General features: G+C 39.4%; 1 protein-coding gene across 5 annotated transcripts; it reads right to left on the reverse strand.

The window, feature by feature from the left end:
• Positions 1 to 321: 321 nt before the first annotated feature.
• On the reverse strand, positions 322 to 23231 carry LOC143886611 (uncharacterized). Of its 5 annotated transcripts, XM_077390657.1 has the most exons (5): positions 22208 to 23231; positions 21218 to 21556; positions 16298 to 16348; positions 16150 to 16216; positions 322 to 595 (listed from the first exon to the last, which is right to left on the reverse strand). In XM_077390657.1, exons 2-5 carry the CDS (start codon positions 21410 to 21412, stop codon positions 567 to 569), a joined length of 342 nt encoding a protein of 113 aa, XP_077246772.1. In that variant the 5' UTR covers positions 21413 to 21556; positions 22208 to 23231; the 3' UTR covers positions 322 to 566. The 5 variants fall into 5 exon arrangements, 3 of the variants coding, with proteins under 3 accessions (XP_077246772.1, XP_077246773.1, XP_077246774.1); XM_077390658.1 differs by having other exon boundaries at positions 16150 to 16179; positions 21218 to 23231; XM_077390659.1 differs by lacking the exon at positions 16150 to 16216 and having other exon boundaries at positions 21218 to 23231.
• Positions 23232 to 23535: the final 304 nt, after the last annotated feature.

The following is a 23535-nucleotide window of genomic DNA, read 5'->3' on the forward strand; positions in this document are numbered from 1 at the left end:
TGTGAATGTTGGTATAAACACTGACGCTAACATGACCGTTGCTGAAAATGTATGACCGTAGTTTGATTGTGAGAATCACCGACGGTCCTGGCCGTCGGTAAATATGGATATATATTTTTTTAAATACCCTTTATCAAAATATTAGGATACAAACTGAAATATGGCATTCAAACAACCTCACACTACAATCCATCATATCGGGATACAACCTGTAATATGACATTCAAACAACCTCACACTACAATTGCATTGAATCTCACACTACAATGGGATACAATCTTATTATACAAACACCTATAGTACATGAAATATGGGATACAATTTTAAAACCTGTAATACATAATCAAGTGTCATTTCCAATTTTACAATAGAAAAAAGTCTCAGTTCCCTAAGAAAGAGTAAAGCAATAGAAAAAGCAAAAAAAAAAAAAAAAAACACCATCTCCACTGCGTTCTCTTCCGCTAACGAATTCAGCCCCTATCTTGGAGGCATCACTTTGATGCAGCCGTTATTTCGATCGATCGAGAAAAGACCATCCTCATGTTCATTGGCAATGCCCACAATGTCTACAGGGCCTGAATTACTAAAGGTTGACCTGTTCAATGGGCTTTGTTAGACTTAAAGAATCATAACGCAGACAACGGAAAGGTAAAATGAACATACACAAAAATAGAAAGATGTGCAGAATCAATGAATGATTTATTGGTAACTCTGAAATATATCAATTGCATTTCAAAGTATAATGCAGAGCAAGGGGTAAGATGAAATCAATGAATGACCATCCTCATGTTCATTGGCAATGCCCACAATGTCTACATGGCCTGACTTACTAAAGGTTGACATGTTCAATGGGCTTTGTTAGACTTAAAGAATCATAACGCTGACAACGGAAAGGTAAAATGATCATACACAAAAATAGAAAGATGTGCAGAATCAAGGAATGATTTATTGGTAACTCTGAAATATATCAATTGCATTTCAAAGTATAATGCAGAGCAAGGGGTAAGATGCAATCAATAAAAAAAATTACAAATGATCCTAATAATAACACCACCTTATATTATAAAGTTCTTATTACCCTCTACAGTGGAGACGGACAGAGAAATCCAATGGCTTTGGGTGACTTTTAGCTTAATTGAAATTGGTTAATTTAGAGGAATATTATCAGACATTGAAGGTCCCTCTAATTAAAAAATTGAATAGGATTTGGTTCAAGTTATCTTTTTAGCATGCTAGAAAGTTGGGAAATTTTATACATGGGATTTGCTAGTGTCCAACGTAGAAGGCATTTCACGGATGGCCTGTTGCATCTGAGAGCAGCCACCTAATGAATAAAGACAAAATCTGCTGAAAAGTGAGCGTGCGTGGCTGCTTTCAGATGCAACAGGCCATCCATGAAATGCCTTCTGCGAAAGACGCTAGCAAATCCCTTAATAAATATTTTCCTTTCCAAACTTTTCCAGAAAATTCCTGCAATCCAAACAGGGCCAAAGTAGTCAAAAAATAATACAAAACAGGCCCATTTACTTTGGGATAAAAGTATAATGTGAAATGGTCAGAACTCATGAGGTGTGGTGTGGTGTCAAGTGCTATGTCATTTAAAGGAAAGACACGAGATTTAAAGGAAAACAACATTTAAAGGAAAGATTTAAAGAGCGAATCCATATGAAGATATTCGCTCATGAGTACCCCTTCTATGTCATTTCTATAGTTTTAATATTGACCTAATGTGCTTTGTATGTTGAATAGAATGATGAATCTCATGTCACTGGGAATATGAGGAATTTGGATCAGGGGTACAATTATCCCCCACCACCTAATCAAGGATATCCGGAGGGCTCCAATCCAATGAATGGCTTCTACGTTGGAGAATCTAGGTACCATCTGTTGGTTGGAGATGGGCTGAATTCGCTCTACATTGGAGAATTCGCTCTACGTTGGAGAATCTACGTTGGAGAACCAAGCCTTTTTGGGACTTGCAATCAGTTCTCAAAAACGCAGTGGAGATGGGCTGAATTCGCTCATGAGTGGTGTTGAATAGAAGGTCAACATTTAAAGGAAAGAGTACTCATGAGCGAATATCTTCATATGGATTCTTCCAACTTCCATGACTATTCCAACATGTCACATGGTCTTTATCCTTAGTGGATGAGATGCTCCCTATGAATTACACCCTCATTTTTGTTCTTAAATAAGAATAAGAATTCTCTAGTGCTTTAAAGTAGTTCTAGGTTAAGCTTTGTTTAGGTTACTTATAAGTGTAGCAATCAATTGACATAAACCAAGTTTCCTTGATTCTCGTCATAGAATAACCAATGAAGGACTTGGGACAGTTTAATTTGTCCAAGATCTGACAAGAATTGTATAAGAAAAGGGAAACAACCCTTATACTAAAGACATCCCCTGTGGTGTAAAATGCAAATTGTACACCATGACCATATTGTATAATTCAAGAAACCCACTAACTCAGATGCTTGCTACATATATCTATACTACACTTTTCCAAAGAGAGTGAATAGAGACCACAGAAGTCATTCTAAATAATTTTCCTCCAGCATCTCAGATCTATCTAGGTCTCTTACTAGTTCCAGACACACATGAATAAAAAAAAACAATTCACTCAATTAATTACCTGGAGTCACAAATAGGGTTCCAAATGAGATATGATTCTCTCATGAAATCACTTCATATGAAGAAATCAATTGATTCTTATAAAAAAAATGGATGACTCTGCTGATCAAGAAAGTAGGTATAATAGTATGTGTACAGACGTTTTTATTCTATTCTAATACTTGTACAGACTTTAAGCACAAGTCCACCAAGAAAATGAGCAATATTCCAATGCAATCAAATAACATAAGAAAACCATTTTTAACTTGAACTGTAAGCATAGTAATTTGGCAGTGAAAAATAATCCTGCTAAGGTAAAACATATATAGCAAATATCATTTAGCAATTGTCATATCAGGCATAATTTTGTTTAAAGAAAATCACCAAATCAAATGAAGCAGTCAGAATTCCAAACATATCATAAAACAATTTAGTTGTTATGACCAATCTAAAATGAGGAAAAATTCCCTCTTAAGTCAACAACTGCAATTCCACTAATATATTATCACTACACAATCGTAAAGAATCTTTTAGCAAATCAATTCAACTAAGCTAGCTTGTGTATTGTAACGTAATAATACTAATATTACAAGTTCAAGAGCATACGTATGTATACTATTAAATTTTGTTAATTACCTCAAGTCTATCATGAGATGAGAACAGAAAAGAGCTACTGCTTCCTGAGATGGTTCTTATACATGCGATGTAGGAGAAAGCACCAGAAAAGAAAAGAAAAAAAAAAACAAAAGCAGAACCGGAATATTTCGGGAGTACACAGTCAAATGGAAAAGCAGCCACACAGGAGACCAAAAAAATTCCCATTTTGCAACTTCAAACTAGTTGAAGTATGAATGATTAAGTAATACCAACTCTAAACAGCTTAAAGTGTACCATATCAGAGCTATTGCTTAACCCATATCCTGGGGTTCAAAACCTCACTACTCCTTGAGATTGAAAATGGACATGTAAAGCCAACTAAAAAAAGGCCGGGGGCAGACGTGAGGGAGATTTATGAAGTATAAATGATTAAATAACACCAACTCTAACAGCTTAAGCTTTTCGAGTAACTGGTTGTTTCACAAGACATGAAACTAACCACTAAAAACTAAGGATGGGTTGTTACATGTGAGAGCAGCCACACAGGCTCACTTCTCAGAGACTCTGTGATCCAAGTCACTATTTGAGAGTTAGATTTGAAAAAAAGAAGGAAATTTGACGTACGGGGGACAAATAATACACAAAATGGGTCTGGGTTTCTCGTAAATGATACATGGGGGTCAAAACCCGGTTTACGAAGATTGTCATGACGAAAATGCCCCTCGAGACAGAAACAGAAAAGCTTACAAGTGATTTGACTTTGAAAATATACTTTTCAGTTTTCCCTCTTCTCTTCGTTCGTCTCTGTTTTCTTTTCCTCCTCTCCTCCGACAACAGCGATCTCGAGGGTGAGGACGAAGGTGAAGCACGTATCAAACCTCCAAAACACCAAACCCTAAATTCTGATCCTGTTACGTCGTTTCCCTCCCTTTATTCAATCTGTTTTTATTTTATTCAATCTGTTTTTTACTATTTTTAAAAATGGAAAATGAGGATGAGAGATGCAAAAGGGGGGGAAATCCTTTCTTCCTTGGCAAATTGTGTTGGGATAGGGATCATTTTCCTTCTTGCATTTCGTGTTCTTCGAGAGATTCGCCGGAAGTTGGCTGAACATCCATTGATTCCGACAACCTTGCCGGAATCCTTCTTTCTTATTTCTGCTCATTCATTTCCCTTAATATTCCCATTTTTTTTTTCATGTTGTGATTTCTTAGTCACATCCGAGATTCGGTCCCTGTTTATTTTATTTATTTTAATATCCTCTCTATTGAGCATTGGCTAAAACAAATGGCCATGATTTGAACTTGCAACTCATATTAGAAGTCTCATGTGGCGATTTAAAAAGAAGAAAAGAGCAGATTCAATGTGTAGGAGAAAATCACGATTTGAAGTCTGACCGTAATTCAAGTCATTTGAGATTCAGGAAGCCAAGTCTATAGTTCGCTTCTGTCAAAATAGCCAAAGAAAATATCCAGGTGGCTCGTGGCAATGCTCCAATGAAAAATATCCAGGTCCCCCTTTACTACTAGTAACCCAATGTAGGTAGTTGGAAACACCTGAGTGTAAACTTCATGACCATGGTTTGTAGTTGATGGGCCCTCTATGGGGACATCTTCTACCCCATTTAAGGGCCCATAATACCTTCTTGAATAGCATGTAGAGCTCCCCTATATTGCACTTAAAATCCCTCTTTAGGTACTAGTAACCCAATATAGGTAGCTGAAAACCCCATTGTGTGAACTTGAGGACCATGGTGGGCAGTTGATGGGCCCTCTATGGGGACTTCCTCTACCCCATTTAAGAACCCATAATACCTTCTTTAATACCATCTGGAGACTCATGTAATGCTGTACAGAATCCTCCTTTACCTACTAGTAACCCAATATAGGTAGCTGGGAACCCTCGAGTGTGAACTTCATGACCACAGTTTGTAGTTGATGGGCCCTCCATGGGGACTTCTTCTACCCTATTTAAGGGCCAATAATACCTTCTTGAATACCTTGTAGAGATCCCCTATATTGCCCTTCAAAACCCTCTTTAGGTACTAGTAACCCTACCTAAGTAGCTGAAAATCCCTTTGTGTGAACTTGAGGACCATGGTAGGCAGTTGATGGGCCCTCTATGAGGACTTCTACCCCATTTAAGGCCCCATAATACCTTCTTTAATACCTTGTGGAGACCAATGTAATGCCCTACAGAGTCCCCATTTACCTACCAGTAACGCAATATAGGTAGTTGGGAACCGTTGAGTGTGAACTTCATGACCACGGTTTGTAGTTGATGGGCCCTCTATGAGGACTTCTTGTATCCCATTTAAGGGCCCATAATACCTTCTTGAATACCATGTAGAGCTCCCCTATATTGCCCTTCAAAACCCTATTTAGGTACTAGTAACCCCACCTAGGTAGCTGAAAACCCTTTTGTGTGAACTTGAGGACCATGGTGGGTAGTTGATGTGCCCTCTATGGGGACTTCTTCTACCCCATTTAAGGACTCATAAGACCTTCTTTAATACCATGTGGAAACCCATGTAATGCCCTACAGAATCCCACTTTACCTACTAGTAACCCAATATAGGTAGCTGGGAACCCTTGAGTGTGAACTTCATAACCACGGTTTGTAGTTGATGGGCCCTCTATGGGGACTTCTTCTACCCCATTTAAGGGCCAATAATATCTTCTTCAATATCTTGTAGAGCTCCCCTATATTACCCTTCAAAACCCTCTTTAGGTACTAGTAACCCCACCTAGGTAGCTGAAAACCCTTTTGTGTGAACTTAGGGACCATGGTGGGCAGTTGATGGGCCCTCTATGGGAACTTCTTCTACCCCATTTAAGGGCCCATAATACCTTCTTGAATACCTTGTAGAGCTCCCCTATATTACCCTTCAAAACCCTCTTTAGGTACTAGTAACCCCACCTAGGTAGCTAAAAACCCTTTTGTGTGAACTTGAGGACCATGGTGGGCAGTTGATGTGCCCTCTATGGGGACTTCTTCTGCCCCATTTAAGGACCCATAAGACCTTTAATACCATGTGGAGACCCATGTAATGCCCTACAGAATCCTCCTTTACCTACTAGTAACCCAATATAGGTAGCTGGGAACCCTTGAGTGTGAACTTCATGACCACAGTTTGTAGTTGATGGGCCTTCTTTAATACCATGTGGAGACCCATGTTCATTGTTGAAGCAGTCATGGTTCACTTGTTTTATCTTGGATTTCATTTATTAAATTATTGGTCCAATGGTGGTCATTGAATTCCAATAGCTAGTGCTAATCTGCTTTCTTTCTCAAAAGGTCTGATGCTATGAGTTTTTTTTTTTAAGTCATGGGAGCTAATACTCGCCTGATGCCCATGTGGACCAAAATTTGTACAGACCTCCTAATCTGTTTTGGGGGTTTGTCCTTGTTGTTGTGCTTTGAGAAAATTCATATAGAACACTGATCTTTGCCCTTATTGGTCAGCTCTTTTGTTTCTTGTTTGCTTTGCTTGATATCTAAGAAGCCAGACCTTAGAGGTTAGTATGAGAATTGTAATAATTGTTGGTTTTCTTGCTAGCTTTTCTTCAAAATAGTAGTGATTGGGAATATGAGTTTATGCTATGGGTTGGATTTTATTGATTTTCTTGCTAATTTCTTTTAGAGATGATGAGGATCAGAATTTTAATGATGGTCAATATAACTGAGTTTTTGGGTTATGAATTGATCTTGGTGATTTTGATTTGGTTGTTCATTGCCATACAGTTTTTATCCGGTCAGGAGCCATTGCAAAGCCTTGAAAGATGTTGATGCGAAAGAGTGATAGACTGAAAGTAAGAAAGGCTCCAAGAAGGTCAGAAAGGAGTTTTAAATGGGAGGAGAGGAAAACGGGAGCTGTGAAGAAGAGATGAACACATGTAAGTGTGTATGTTGTTAATTGTATCAATCATAGTAAGTTAATTCATTTATCACATATATTTTGGCGATGTAATTTGTTTTGCAGGCTCCATACGTCCCAGCACGATGTTCTCCAACTTCTTTCAAATTGGCAATGGACAGGATAAAGTTGAAGCCAGTCCATTCTGATGCCGTAGAAAAGACTCCTTTTCGACATCTGTTTGGCATGGGGGACATTATCATGCACAAGCCTCTGATAAAAGCTATCCACGATAAGTGGACTCCTGCCACTAAGACGTTCACGTTAGGGAGTATAAATGTTCCCTTCCTTCCAAGCGATGTGCATTGGCATTAGGACTGCCACTTAGTGGAGAGAGAATGGAGGTGGTGAGGGTTCTCTCATTCGACAGGGCAAAACCCCAACCTAAAGTGCCTGGCTGGCCATTTCTAGAGGCCAACGTGAAGGCATCGGTTATCGAGTGATATTACAGCAATAGTTAGAGAACGAAATCAAGCTTTGATAGAGAAGACCGTCAAATATGTTCGCCTGTATCTTTTTGCGTCTGTCCTTTTCACAAAAAGCGCACATCGAGCTGACGAGTTGTTCTGGCCCTACATCGACGACATAGGAAAGATTGGCAAGTATAATTGGGCAATGGCAGTGTATGACTGGCTGGTAGATTACCTAGACAGAGTCAGCAAGGGTGGCAGGTACCTTGGTGGCTGCTCGTTGGTAATTCAGGTAATTTGGACTCATGACGTTTAATATTCTAACTGCGTTGTTTATAGTATGATTAACATGGTGTTTCATATGTATGCAGGTATGGTTATACGAGCATACTACATTTTGGATTCTCACCAAACCAAGTGCTCGTCCACGTGTGCTTAAATGGGATTGGAAAGCAAACGAATCAAAGACATCGATTAGTCGAGCAGAAGAAGATAAAGAAATCGGAGGTGAGATATTAAAAATTTGTTAACGTATATATCAATACTATTATCTTGTTAACTGACTATCTTTTCCAAAAATTCAGGTGGTGGTGACATTGAAAGTATCTCTGTTAGAGAAGTCACAGTACCTAAAGGATGAGGTAATGCAGTCGAGCAGTACTATGTTGCCTACGTTATTTTATTTTACTTGTTGATATTTTAAATTTGATCATTGACTGTCATGTTTAAACATTAGGATGTTGAGGAGACAATGGAAGCCGATAAGGAACAGTTGGAATCCGAAGGGATAGTTTTGAGAGTAGAAAGTGAATTGAAAAAAGGAAGTAGTGAAGATGACTGGAAGCATATAAAAATTTTGGCAAGAGAGAGAGATACAGTGGATAGACAGTGGCAGATGATTAGAGCAGGATGGAAAGAAAAAAGAAAAAGAGAGGAAGATGTCGGAAAAAGAGTGGAAGATGTCGGAAAGATAGAGGAGGAATTGAAAAAAGGATGGGAGCGTATACGGACAACAAATGAAGGGACAGAGGAGTTGAGGAGGAGACGAAGGGCGAAAATGCATCTCAAGGTGCACGATTATCTTCGCAGCTGTGCGAGGATTGGACGGATTTACCTGACCTTGGATGTGACATGGATGCAGCCGCCACCCTAATAGATGTATCATCTCAGTACCCCAAGTCACATGAAGAACGATTCGGCACCACACACGGGGTGATCGTTAAACCTTTGCAACAATTGTTCGAAATGGAGGTGAGCAAGGAAGTGGCACCATCTACTGAAGTTGAGCTGAAAGTGAGGGGTCCAAGGGATGAGATGGTGGATTCCGAATTAGGGAGCATTGTAAGGGGTGTGAAGATGGATGGAAGGAGTAGGAAACCTGGGAGAGCCAGGAAAAGCCCCTACTTATCAGGGAAGACCCGAAAGAGGAGGTAGAAGGAAGAGAAGAAAGAGGGGGAGGACCCCAACATACCTAAAGCATGAAAAAAGGCAATATAATTCACATCTTTCTTTCCTTTAGGCAAGTAGATGTGAATTATATTAGCCCTGAAAGAGGATGCAGAAGAAAGGGAAGAAAGATGTGAATTATATCCCCTTTCTTCTTCGGGGGTGGTTTAGGTATGTTGGGTCCTCCCCCTCTTTCTTCCCTTCTTTCTGCCTCCTCTTTCGGGTCTTCCTTGATAAGTAGGGGCTTTTCCTAGCTCTCCCAGGTTTCCTACTCCTTCCATCAATCTTCACACCCCTTACAATTCTCCCTAATTCAGAATCCACCATCTCATCCCTTGGACCCCTCACTTTCACCTCAACTTCAGTAGTAGATGGTGCCACTTCCTTGCTCACCTCCATTTCGAACAATTGTTGCAAAGGTTTAACGATCACCCCGTGTGTGGTGCCGAATCGTTCTTCATGTGAGTCGGGGTACTGAGACGATACATCTATTAGGGTGGTGGCTGCATTCATGTCACATCCAAGGTCAGGTAAATCCGTCCAATCCTCGCACAGCTGCGAAGATAATCGTGCACCTTGAGATGCATTTTCACCCTTCGTCTCCTCCTCAACCCCCTCCATTCTTCCCCCTGTCCCTTCATTTGTTGTCCGCATACGCTCCCATCCTTTTTTCAATTCCTCCTCTCTCTTTCCGACATCTTCCTCTTTTTCCGACATCTTCATCTCTTTTTCTTATTTCTTCCCATGCTGCTCTAATCATCTGTCACTATCTATCCACTACATCTCTCTCTCTGGCCAACATTTTTATATGCTTCTAGTCATCTTCACTACTTCCTTTCTTCAATTCACTTTCTACTCCCAAAACTATCCCCTCGGATTCCAACTGTTCCTTATCGGCTTCTATTGTCTCCTCAACATTCTGATGTTTAAACATGACAGTCAATGATCAAATTTAAAATATCAACAAGTAAAATAAAATAACGTAAGCAACATAGTCCTGCTCGACTGCATTACCTCATCCTTTACGTACTGTGACTTCTCTAACAGAGATACTTTCAATGTCACCACCACCTGAATTTTTGGAAAAGATAGTCAGTTAATAAGATAGTAGTATTGATATATACGTTAACAAATTTTTAATATCTCACCTCCGATTTCTTTATCTTCTTCTGCTCGACTAATCGATATGTCTTTGATTCCTTTGCTTTCTAGTCCCATTTAAGCACACATGGACGAGCACTTGGTTTGGTGGGAATCCAAAATGTGGTATGCTCGTATAACCATACCTGCATACATATGAGACACCATGTTAATCATACTATAAACAGCACAGTTAGAATATTAAACGTCATGAGTCCAAATTACCTGAATTACCAACGTGCAGCCACCAAGGTACCTGCCACCCTTGCTGACTCTGTCTAGGTAATCTACCAGCCAGTCATACACTGCCATCGCCCAATTATACTTGCCAATCTTTCCTATGTCGTCGATGTAGGGCCAGAACAGCTCATCAGCTCGATGTGCGCTTTTTGTGAAAATGACAGATGCAAAAAGATACAGGAGAACATATTTGACGGTCTTCTCTATCGAAGCTTGATTTCGTTCTCTAACTATTGCTGTAATATCATTCTCGATAACCGATGCCTTCACGTTTACCTCTGGGAATGGCCAGCCAGGCACTTTAGGTTGGGGTTTTGCCCTGTTGAATGAGAGAACCCTCACCACCTCCATTCTCTCTCCACTAAGTGGCAGTCCTAATGCCAATGCAACATCGCTTGGAAGGAACGGGACATTTATACTCCCCAACATGAACGTCTTAGTGGCAGGAGTCCACTTATCGTGGATAGCTTTTATCAGAGGCTTGTGCATTATTAAGGGTGTCAATTTTGGCTCGGGCTCAGAAGCCCGCTCGAGCTCGGCTCGGAAAAAGCTCGGCTCGAATCCTTAACGAGCCGAGCCGAGCCGAGCCGAGCCCAAGATAGGCCAGGCTTGGCTTGTTAAGGCTCGTTAAGCATTTAATATATTTAAATATATATGTTATATATTAATATATACACAAAGGGTTGTCCAGGGAGTGAAAGGGAGAGGCAACATATGTCACTTCTTTTTTGGAACCCCATTTGTTACTTGGACCACCCCCCGTAGTGTAAAAAGAGTAGTCGAATTACACTAGATAAAGCTGTCCAGGGAAGATGAGGGGTGTGAACTAAATATAACAAAAGCTCGTTAAGGCTCGCGAGCCTGGCTGAGCCGAGCTGAGCCTGGTTCGAGCCCGAGCCCAAGCCGAGCTTTGGAGCTGAACGAGCCGAGCCGAGCCTAGCCAAGCTCGGCTCGGCTCGTTTACACCCCTATGCATGATAATGTCATCCATGCCAAACAGATGTCGAAAAGGAGTCATTTCTATGTCATCAGAATGGACTAGCTTCAACTTTATCCTGTCCATTGCCGATTTGAAAGAAGTTGGAGAACATCGTGCTGGGACGTATGGAGCCTGCAAAACAAATTACATCGCCAAAATATGTGGTAAATGAATTAACTTACTATGATTGATACAATTAACAACATACACACTTACATGTGTTCGTCTCTTCTTCACAGCTCCCGTTTTCCTCTCCTCCCCTTTTAAACTCATTTCTGACCTTCTTTGAGCCTTTCTTACTTTCAGTCTATCACTCTTTCGCATCAACATCTTTCAAGGCTTTGCAATGGCTCCTGACCGGATAAAAACTGTATGGCAATGAACAACCAAATCAAAATCACCAAGATCAATTCATAACCAAAAAACTCAGTTATATTGACCATCATTAAAATTCTGATCCTCTTCATCTCTAAAAGAAATTAGCAAGAAAATCAATAAAATCCAACCCATAGCATAAACTCATATTCCCAATCACTACTAATTTGAAGAAAAGCTAGCAAGAAAACCAACAATTATTACAATTCTAATACCAAGCTGAAAATATGTATCGTGTCTGTAACCTCTAAGCTCTGGCTTCTTAGATATCAAGCAAAGCAAACAAGAAACAAAAGAGCTGACCAATAAGTGCAAAGATCAGTGTTCTATATGAATTTTCTCAAAGCACAACAACAAGGACAAACCCCCAAAACAGATTAGGAGGTCTGTACAAATTTTGGTCCACATGGGCATCAGGCGAGTATTAGCTCACATGACTTTAAAAAAAAAACTCATAGCATCAGACCTTTTGAGAAAGAAAGCAGATTAGCAATAGCTATTGGAATTCAATGACCGCCATTGGACCAATAATTTAATAAATGAAATCCAAGATAAAACAAGTGAACCATGGCTGCTTCAACAATGAACATGGGTCTCTACATGGTATTAAAGAAGGCCCATCAATTACAAATTGTGGTCATGAAGTTCACACTCAAGGGTTCCCAGCTACCTATATTGGGTTACTAGTAGGTAAAGGGGGATTCTGTAGGGCATTACATGGGTCTCCACATGGTATTAAAGAAGGTCTTATGGGTCCTTAAATGGGGTAGAAGAAGTCCCCATAGAGGGCACATCAACTGCCCACCATGGTCCTCAAGTTCACACAAAAGGGTTTTCAGTTACCTAGGTGGGGTTAGTAGTACCTAAAGAGGGTTTTGAAGGGCAATATAGGGGAGCTATACAAGGTATTCAAGAAGGTATTATGGGCCCTTAAATGGGGTAGAAGAAGTCCCCATAGAGGGCCCATCAACTGCCCATCATGGTCCCCAAGTTCACACAAAAGGGTTTTCAGCTACCTAAGTGGGGTTACTAGTACCTAAAGAGAATTTTGAAGGGCAATATAGGGGAGCTCTACAAGGTATTGAAGAAGATATTATTGGCCCTTAAATGGGGTAGAAGAAGTCCACATAGAGGGCCCATCAACTTCCCACCATGGTCCCCAAGTTCACACAAAAGGGTTTTCAGCTACCTAGGTGGGGTTACTAGTACCTAAAGAGGGTTTTGAAGGGCAATATAGGGGAGTTCTACAAGGTATTCAAGAACGTATTATGGGCCCTTAAACGGATAGAAGAAGTCCCCATAGAGGGCCCATCAACTTCCCACCATGGTCCCCAAGTTCACACAAAAGAGTTTTCAGCTACCTAAGTGGGCTTACTAGTACCTAAAGAGGGTTTTGAAGGGCAATACAGGGGAGCTCTACAAGGTATTGAAGAAGATATTATTGGCCCTTAAATGGGGTAGAAGAAGTCCCCATAGAGGGCCCATCAACTACAAACCGTGGTCATGAAGTTCAGACTCAACAGTTCCCAGCTACCTATATTGGGTTACTAATAGGTAAAGGGGGATTCTATAGGGCATTACATGGGTCTCCACATGGTATTAAAGAAGGTCTTATGGGTTCTTAAATGGGGTAGAAGAAGTGCCCATAGAGGGCACATCAACTGCCCACCATGGTCCTCAAGTTCACACAAAAGGGTTTTTAGCTACCTAGGTGGGGTTACTAGTACCTAAAGAGGGTTTTGAAGGGCAATATAGGGGAGCTCTACATGGTATTCAAGAAGGTATTATGGGCCCTTAAATGGGGTAGAAGAAGTCCCCATAGAGGGCCCATCAACTGCCCACAGTGGTCCCCAAGTTCACACAAAAGGGTTTTCAGCTACCTAGGTGGGGTTACTAGTACCTAAAGAGGGTTTTGAAAGGGCAATATAGGGGAGCTTTACAAGGTATTGAAGAAGATATTATTGGCCCTTAAATGGGGTAGAAGAAGTCCCCATAGAGGGCCCATCAACTACAAACTGTGGTCATGAAGTTCACACTCAAGGGTTCCCAGCTACCTATATTGGGTTACTAGTAGGTAAAGGGGGATTCTGTAGGGCATTACATGGGTCTCCACATGGTATTAAAGGTCGTATGGGTCCTTAAATGGGGTAGAAGAAGTCCCCATAGAGGACATATCAACTGCCCACCATGGTCCTCAAGTTCACACAAAAGGGTTTTCAGCTACCTAGGTGTGGTTACTAGTACCTAAAGAGGGTTTTGAAGGGCAATATAGGGGTTCTATATGGTATTCAAGAAGGTATTATGGGGGCCCTTAAATGGGGTACAAGAAGTCCCCATAGAGGGCCCATCAACTACAAACCGTGGTCATGAAGTTCACACTCAACGGTTCCCAGCTACCTATATTGAGTTACTGGTAGGTAAAGGGGGACTCTCTAGGGCATTACATGGGTTTTCACATGGTATTAAAGAAGGTATTATGGGTCCTTAAATGGGGTAGAAGAAGTCCTCATAGAGGGCCCATCAACTGCCTACCATGGTCCTCAAGTTCACACAAAGGGATTTTCAGCTACTTAGGTAGGGTTACTAGTACCTAAAAAGGGTTTTGAAGGGCAATATAGGAGATCTCTACAAGGTATTCAAGAAGGTATTATTGGCCCTTAAATGGGGTAGAAGAAGTCCCCATAGAGGGCCCATCAACTACAAACCGTGGTCATGAAGTTCACACTCAAGGGTTCTCAGCTACCTATATTGGGTTACTTGTAGGTAAAGGAGGATTGTGTACGGCATTAGATGAGTCTCCACATGGTATTAAAGAAGGTATTATGGGTCCTTGAATGGGGTAGAAGAATTCCCCATAGAGGGCCCATCAACTGCCCACCATGGTCCTCAAGTTCACACAAAGAGGTTTTCAGCTACCTATATTGGGTTACTAGTACCTAAAGAGGTTTTAAAGGGCAATATAGGGGAGCTCTACATGGTATTCAAGAAGGTATTATGGGCCCTTAAATGGGGTAGAAGAAGTCCCCATAGAGGGCCCATCAACTACAAACCATGATCATGAAGTTCACACTCAAGGCTTTCCAACTACCTACATTGGGTTACTAGTAGTAAAGGGGGACCTGGATATTTGTCATTGGGCATTGCCAAGAGCCACCTGGATATTTTCTTTGGCTATTTTAACAGAAGCGAATTATAGACTTGGCTTCCTAAATCTCAAATGACTTGAATTATCGTTAGACTTCAAATCGTGATTTTCTCCTACAAATTGAATCTGCTTTTTTCCTCTTTTTAAATCGCCACATGAAACTTCTAATATGAGTTGCAAAATCAAATCATGGCCATTTGTTTTAGCTAATGCTCAATAGAGAGGATATTAAAAAAATAAAATAACAGTGACCAAATCTCGGATGTGACTAACAAATCACAACATGAAAAGGAAAATAGGAATATTAAGGGAAATCAGTGAGCAGAAATAAGAAAGACGGATTCCGGCAAGGTTGCCGGAATCAATGGATGTTCAGCAAACTTCCGGCGAATCTCTCGAAGAACACGAAATGCAAGAAGGAAAATGATCCCTATCCCAACACAATTTGCCAAGGAATAAAGGATTTCCCCTCCTTTTGCATCTCTCTCAACCTCATTTTCCTTTAAAAAAAAAAATAAAAAACAGATTGAATAAAATAAAAACAGATTGAATAAAGGAACGGAAACGACGTACCAGGATTCGAATTTAGGGTTTGGTGTTTTGGAGGTTTGATACGTGCTTCACCTTCGTCCTTACTGTCGAGATTGCCGTCGAGATCGCTGTTGCTGGAGGAGAGGAGGAAAAGAAAACAGAGACAAACGAAGAGAAGAGAGAAGAGAGGAGGGAAAACCGAAAAGTATATTTTCAAAGTCAAATCACTTGTAAGCTTTTCTGTTTCTGCCAGAGGGGCATTTTCGTCATGGCAATCTTCGTAAACCGGGTTTTGACCCCCATGTGTCATTGACGAGAAACCAAGACCCCTCTGATATTTTGTGTATTATTTGACCCCCGTACGTCAAATTTCCAAAAAAAAAAAAAAAAAAAAAAAAAAAACTTACTTCAAAATGTGATATCAAATTTGCAGCACAGTGGAAACATGAAATTAAATTGAGTTATGTGTTGAAATCTGCTCATAACATCAGATAACAGCCACATGTAGATCAAGATCCAAGAGGAAGAAAAGGATTCTTGAGAAAATGCGAAGGAGCTTCGATGTTGGATAATAGTTGCTGAAAATCACACTTGTTATCCAACACTTAATGACAGACAAATCACGGAATAGTTCATTTTAACATAGGGCAGAATCCTAATGATAGAGTGCGGATAGAATGGAGCTTCTCTGTAACAAGAATTTACGCACAAGACAGAGAACAATTAAAATTTCTTCAATAAAGTGGAAGAAACTGCTTACATTGAAGGCTCATCTTGCTTGCCACCGACCCTGTTGATGATGCATGACATTTCAACTCAACAGGAAGCTATTACTTTTGACTATTTGTGAAGAATTCCAGGGTTCCCAAAAGTAAAACAACATCAATTATAGAGGATTTGGGGCTTACCTTGTCACTTAATCGTAAATTGAAGCTCCCCTCGAGAAACGGAAGCTTTTTCTGCAAATTTGGTTGAGTAAGAATTTACAAAGGTTGTACAGATGGAAAAAAAAACTGATCAGTTTTTGTTGTGAGCAGGATGTCAAGGACTACAAAACTAGTGCTTCCATAGCTATTTTGAAGGGAAATGACTATCACTGGCTGTAACATAATGAGGAAATTGATTACCATTCGAGAAGAGCTCGTAGAAATGGAAAGTTGAAATAGGAAAAAAGAATCAAATAGCCAAACAAACCTACTTTTGTCAGATCTATGACAAATAGCTCATTGTGACTAGACCGTCAGGAACACAAATAAAAAACGAACAGACATAAAATGAAAGACAATATTCAATTACAGACACCATTTTGTTGACATCAAAAAATATTTTGATGTGATCATCAAAACATTGAAAGGCAAGCATTTTGTCGCTAAGAACAGTAGACATCCAAAGACACATTATGACAAGACAACACATACACAACTTTTTGCAAAGTGTGAAACAACCAGTTGCTCCAAAGACACATTGTGTCTAGGGAGTTGTCTAGTGGAATAATGTTGCTTCAATTATAAAAGTTCTAACGATTTGCGGGCCCTTCTATGATACTCATTGATCACAATCGGTTTACACAGCTTTGCATCCTGGAAATTAAATGTCAAGCCTCCTGGTCTTCAGATCAAATTTTTAAGGAATCCATCGATGCTTGATAACATAGTCCAGAGCCTATTTAGTGGTAGTGTTGCCCATCCTGGTAAGTTTTAAATGATACACTTTGGCAGCTCTAAAAGACATTATTTTATGACTTAAAATGAGCGTCTTCTGTAGCACGTCCATAACTCCCAAAGTTTCGACTGATGCCCGACTTCCCAGATTACCTACCTTTAGGCTGAATCAAAACAATTCCATTGAACCACAAACAAATCAAGATAAGAAATTAGACACCATTTAAGTTCGAACCTAGAATGGCATTCCTACAAGAAACTGCAGAGCAACATTCTGTTGGGGTTCCACAGAAAAGCAACTAGTTCCACATCGGATAAGTTTGGATGGGGGTGGGTTATAAGGGAATGGGCATCCTCCTCTAAAGGCTAGCTTTTAGGGGTAAGTTCTACGCGGTTAAATTCCTACACATTCGACGCCATTAGAACAATTCATGCATGTTGATGTTCGAAAAATAATGAAATATATTCATCAGTTACAATTGATGTTGAGAAATTAGATATTTGTAAATTCACTTGTGAGTAAAAGGGTGTCATTGGATAACCCTAAAATAATATGCGCATAATCACTCATGCATTTAGTCGTCACTTATATATAATTTTACAGCAAATAATGTTTATAATATGTTTATATCATAGTTAATGCCTTCTAAATGTCCTATTTGCAAATAAGACTAACTTAAAATAATCTTATTTGCAAATAAGGACCCATTTTGGTGGTATCCTAAGAGGCCATAAATCTATTACACAAGCAGAAAACAACACCCTCTCTCTTCAATTTTCAGCATCATGTAGCTAATTCTACTCAACCAATAGACTAAAATATAATTGCAAGGGAAACAAAAACATCACAACAGAATCTATATACATATTAACTAAAATAAGCAGAAAAATACATCAGTAATGGTGAATCTGGATTTAAGTTGACAGAAAATTTCACAAGATGAAAAAAATTTCTAGGTGTTCGATAATTAAGCAGGAATTTCAAAAACTATAGAAGAAATTACAATAAAAGAAAAAAGCGAGCTTTTCTGTGATTTCCTTAGTCAAGTACAAGAAGCTGAGCTTGAAGTCGAAATACACCACGATTTGCCAAAGAAATAGGGTTCTGAAAAGATGAAAAATGAAAATCTAAGATGGAAAGCCAAAAATCAAGATGAAACTAGCTAGAAAATAATAGAGCCCTAGAACTTAGATCATTAGATGAATACCAAAAGAAGAAAGAAGAAAGAAGAAAACTATACATCAGAGATTATACCTATTTGCTTGACCTCCTCCTCTTCTTCGTTTAGAAACTGTCAGAGAGATGAAGATCATATCTTCATTTTCTTCTTCTTACGATTGTAGGAGAGAGTTGAAGAAAAATGCAAAGATGAGAAATCGTCCCAAACCCTCAAAAATTGCAAAGATGAACAAGAAAAAGGAGATTTTAGGAATCCGAGAAGATCAAAGAGGAAAAGCCAAAAATCAAGATGAAACTTAATTTATAAAAAAAGAAAAAGAAAAAAGACTCCATCTCTACCTTATTCTTTAGGAGCGAAGGGAATCCGAGAAGATCAAATCTTCATTTTTTTTCACCATAGAACTGTGAGAGAGTTAGACAAAACTGCAAAGATGAGAAATCACCCAAAACCCCCAAAAGTTGCAATGATGAGGAAGAAAATGGAGATTCCAGGGCTCGTTTCTGGTATGGGGAAGCAAAAAACCAAAGTTCTCATGGTACAAACTAAGTAATGGAGTTTTTAGGGCTCGTTTCTGTTTTTAGGGCAGGAACAGAAACGAGCTGAGAAGTGAACTCCGCTCGAGGGGCATACAGTTCCCTGACTTATTTGGGAGTGAAATCACAGACGTTCCAAAACTCACGCCCGTGGTTCTCATCATCAGCGACGTTTTCTAAATGTCGGTAACTCGTAATCCAAATTAGCAACATTTTACTTAGCAAACGTCGGTAATTAATCAGTTTTAGTGACGTTCACGGAACGTTTGTATATACCCAAGGCATATTTTCTTGGGCAGGGCACGGGAATAATTCTTCACTGTTGTTCCATGTACGAACGTTGGTGCATATAGCCTATTAGCGACATTTTTTCTAAAACGCCGGAAGAAGAACGTTGGTAATAGTCCTTTTTCTTGTAGTGTCTATTCTCATGAAACTTCATTGTGACAGTCAAACAGATATTCATATTGCTTCTAATCTGGTTTTTTCATGAGGACGAAGTACATAAAAGCCAACTGTAATGTTTTTAGTAGGAAGGGGGATCAAGTGGTCTTCCAAGACCATTGCTTCATCATATGTTTGTTCTAATTTTCAGATATCCGGTATCTTGACCGAAGCGACAGTTTGAGCTAGCTTCCATGATGTTTTAGGCAAGATGGGCATGTGTGAAGGATACAGGTTTAAAGATGGGGCTCAACATGTACGTATGCTATGAGTGAGAGAGAGGGGGAGGGGGAACTACGACTTTGGGTTCCACCCATTGCCATTTTTGCACAATAATGAAAAGAAAGAGTTGTGGCTTTTGGGGTGACTACACAAGCTAGAAGGGGGTTGGTTTGAAGTCGTTGGAGAAATTTGATTTTTTTTTTTTTTTTTTGAGATGGCAAACATATATCATTAATAAAAAAGAGGGGGCCCGAGATGGACCACACCAAATGGAACAAGGATCAAGGAAAACAAAAGAAAGAAAGAATAAAATACAATCTCTAGGAAGGAGATAATCAAACCACTCCATCTCCAACCGCTCAACCCCACCCCTAGCCAGAGCATCCGCCTCCCCATTAGCAGATCACCGGACATGATTTTCTTCCTCCTTGATGTTGTTATCTCTTGATTTATATTATTTATTTATCTTTTGAAATCTTTGGCAATCTAGGTCTTTTTTAATGAATTTCACCATTAAAAAAAAAAAAAACTCCTTCGCCTCTCATCCGCTCTCCCATCTCTTTCTTTCTCTCATCTTTCTCTCTATTCACCTCTTTTCGTCTTGTCTTCAAGACTTCTCAAGCCTTAGAATTTGGTTTTTTCTTGATTTCTTCTATAATGGTCTAGATTTATCACAGGGACAGAGTCACAAAGCAATAGCGCAATACCAAAATGTGTAGTGAAAGCTGTTTGGAAAGTAACATTAAAACTGACATTCGATTAGCCCGGTATTAGTGCATATGACAAATAAAGTTATCTATGAATCATGAAAATAGTCTAGAATCCACAAACTGAGGAAGTATCATGTCAATGAATAGTACTGAGGTTTGATTAAAATGGAAAATTGTTTATGAAGGAACTGTTTATCCCAATAGAAACCATTCTAACCATATTCTATAAGAAGTCATTCTAACCATATTCTATTCTCTTTCTACAGAAATTCAAAGGCAATATCAGATCATGGCTTGGGTATTATACAGTTTTTTTTCCTTTTGGTTAAGTAGCACTCTGCATTCATTGTTTAATAGGAGCATGAATTCATTATTGATTGGTGCAAGGAGTTCAGTTCAGGAAGGTTGATGGGATTTTCTATGTTCTCAAGTTAAACACAATCCCCTTTTTCTTTCATGATGGTTATAATGAATTTGTTTGCCTTATTGCTTGTTTTACTTTGTAAACTTGGGCAAGAATATGTTGACAATATAACGTCGCAGCATTACTTGTGTAAACATGATTTCCAACAAAAAGAAAATTGAATATGCCCAATTTTAATAAAGAACTTTGGTGTGAGATGAAACGTAGAGAGGAAGAGAAGCTTGATAAAAATTAGAGAATATTCGATTAAAATAAAAGAGATATCTGGGTAAGAGAGGGGAATGGAAAGGGACTAACGCGGATGAATTGTAGCAAGCATTAGAAAAATATTGGGGGTGCAACTCAAAAATGTCGGGTTGAACTCCCAAACCCTCAACCGGCCCGAACTCAACCCAACCCCTTTTTTCCCGGGTTGAACCCGACCCGAATTGCACCCCTATAAAATATCAACACATAACCAAAAAGAGGAAACAGGACAAGTAATCAATGGTTGGAAGAAGAAGAAAATAGGAGGCGCCTAAGAAAGACCGGATGGCAAAGTACAATGTGAGTTATCATGTGATGTTTAAAGTCTAAATATAACACATTTAATGTTTTTACTAGAAATAGAATATAAGAAGTTATTTTCAAAAAAGAATATAAAGAGTGTTTACCTTCCCATCTTCAGTGACTTCTGCTCCAAACATCCATTTTGGATGCTCAGCATCTCTCCAGCACAAAATATCTTGTGATTGATCCGTACCCAAGAAATGGTAATAAAGCTCGTGATTAAGGTTAGCATTTGTTTCGGTCCCAGCATCCAATTCTCCGCCTTCCCTTTGGAAAGTTGCAGTAATACCAACTATCATAAATGTAATAACATACTAAAATTAAAAGATATCGACAAGAGTCATTTAGCAGGAGTTCTTGCAAAAGTTTAACTTGGGAGCCGGATAGCAACAATAGAAAAACCCTTTGCTGTCATGAGTCCAGTTAATAGATGAAAACTTAACCTGTAACAAAGTAAATAAATAGACGTATAAGTTGATAACTTTCCACCCCTCAAGCAATTACACAAACCAATTCTTCAAGTTCAGTGAAAACCAAGTAAACATCATAACAATGTTTTCTTATCAAACAGGTATGCAACAAATGCATTCCGTATGTTATGCTTTCCAAGTCAAATGCAATTCAATTCAAAAACTTGTAAAACGGAAGAAAAAACTCAAATTACAATCGCTACAAACAAATGGAAGTAAACATGATTCTGTCAATGATATTTCCCAACAATGTAGCGCAGGGATAAGTATGAATTCAGAAATACATCACAGTTATATATGAAAGGAATATTATTTTTCCATATAAAAAGCTTTATGTTGAGAAAAGATACGATTCAAAAACCATTCTAAGCCTAACATCCAAATCTATTTTGGGTGTTGTAATTTAACAAATTTCAGCATTTTTTACTTAACCCATATGGAAGAATTCATGCAAATATGGTTTCCAAATAGATCAAAACAGAAGATCCGCTCGAACTAAGACTATAAGCCAAGAACTTTGCATCCTCTCTAACAGAAGATACGCTCAAAGCAACAGTCCCATCCTCACTCAACGCATTCAGGTTGAGCGAGGATGGGACAATGGCTTTGAGCATATCGCCTTACCCCTGTGTTGTGGAAGTAGAAATACTTGTCCAAATGTTTGAATGGGGTATCGAATCTCGGGTGATCGAAGAGCGTTGATGGGACTGTTGCTTTGAGGGTATCTTCTGACAGAGTCGCTGCTGGGGACATGTGAAACGAGAATGGGACTATTGCATTGAGCTTATCACCTTAGACCTGTGTTGTGGAAGTAGAAATACTTGTCCAAACGTTTGAATGGGGTATCGAATCTCGGGTGATCGAAGAGCATTGTAATTTGGCGCTGCAGCTTCTCCCTCGGGTCACAAGTCTGCAGCAACGACTCTGTCAGATTCGCCTGCTTGGCTACGAAATCCTTCACCTCTTCTGCATCTGGATCTTTCAACCTAAACCCCAAAAAAACCCCATATTCCAGAAAGCCCACCAATCAAAAATAAAAACTCAAAAATGAAAGAAGAACTACGGATTGATACCACTTACAACCTAAACCCCCCCAAAAAAACCCATATTCCAAAATAACCAAACAATCAAAAAGGAAGATTCAAAACCCGATAAAAGAGCTACAGATTTGTACCAGCGGTCATTCCAACCTAAACCTCTCAAAAAAAAAACTCCAACAATCAAAAAGGAATATTCAAAAACGAAAGAAAAGCTACAGATTTGGAATATCAGAGATATTCCCCAAAAAAAAATACCCAACATTCAAGAATCTAAAGAAGAGCTACAATACTTCTGACCAAAACCCCCAATAAAACCCATATTCCAAAAAAAACACCCACAAGAAGAATTCAGAAACGAAATAAGAGCCAGAGATTTGTACAAGCGATAGGGAACTCCATGGAAACTATCGACGACAGAATCGTCTCTACGAGCAAGTGGGTATTGGAGAGAGAGATGTTCTAGGGTTGAAAGAGAGGCCATTTTTTGAAAAAGAACGACAAGGCCATTATCTTTTTCTGTTGCATGGAGGGTATTGGATCTCTGCTTGGTTCATTGGTTAAGACATGGATGACTGATTTATATGCTTTTTATGTTGCTGGGGGGTATTGGAGAAGCACACGACTCATTGGTCATTTGGTCTATTGCTTAAGGCATGGATGAACCAGGACTTTGGCATATATTTCGGGCATTGTTATCAGCTGTATTTTGATGAGGGCACTCCTCACTTTATTATAAAAGTATGATATGGCCTGCACCATAGGAGAAATATAGGTTTGGTTTGGGAGTGTTTTTTATTAGAGAGGGGGTCTGTATGCCCTAACTTGGTGCCCTTTATTTAGGGGTGCAACCGGTCGGGTTGCTCGACACCCCAACTCCACCCAACACGATTTCCAATTCAGGTTGATTTTTCC

Source organism: Tasmannia lanceolata, unplaced genomic scaffold (genome assembly GCF_043159265.1).
Source record: "Tasmannia lanceolata isolate RefF3 unplaced genomic scaffold, GAP_Taslan_0.1 ptg000011l, whole genome shotgun sequence".
NCBI classification, from domain to species: Eukaryota; Viridiplantae; Streptophyta; class Magnoliopsida; order Canellales; family Winteraceae; genus Tasmannia; species Tasmannia lanceolata.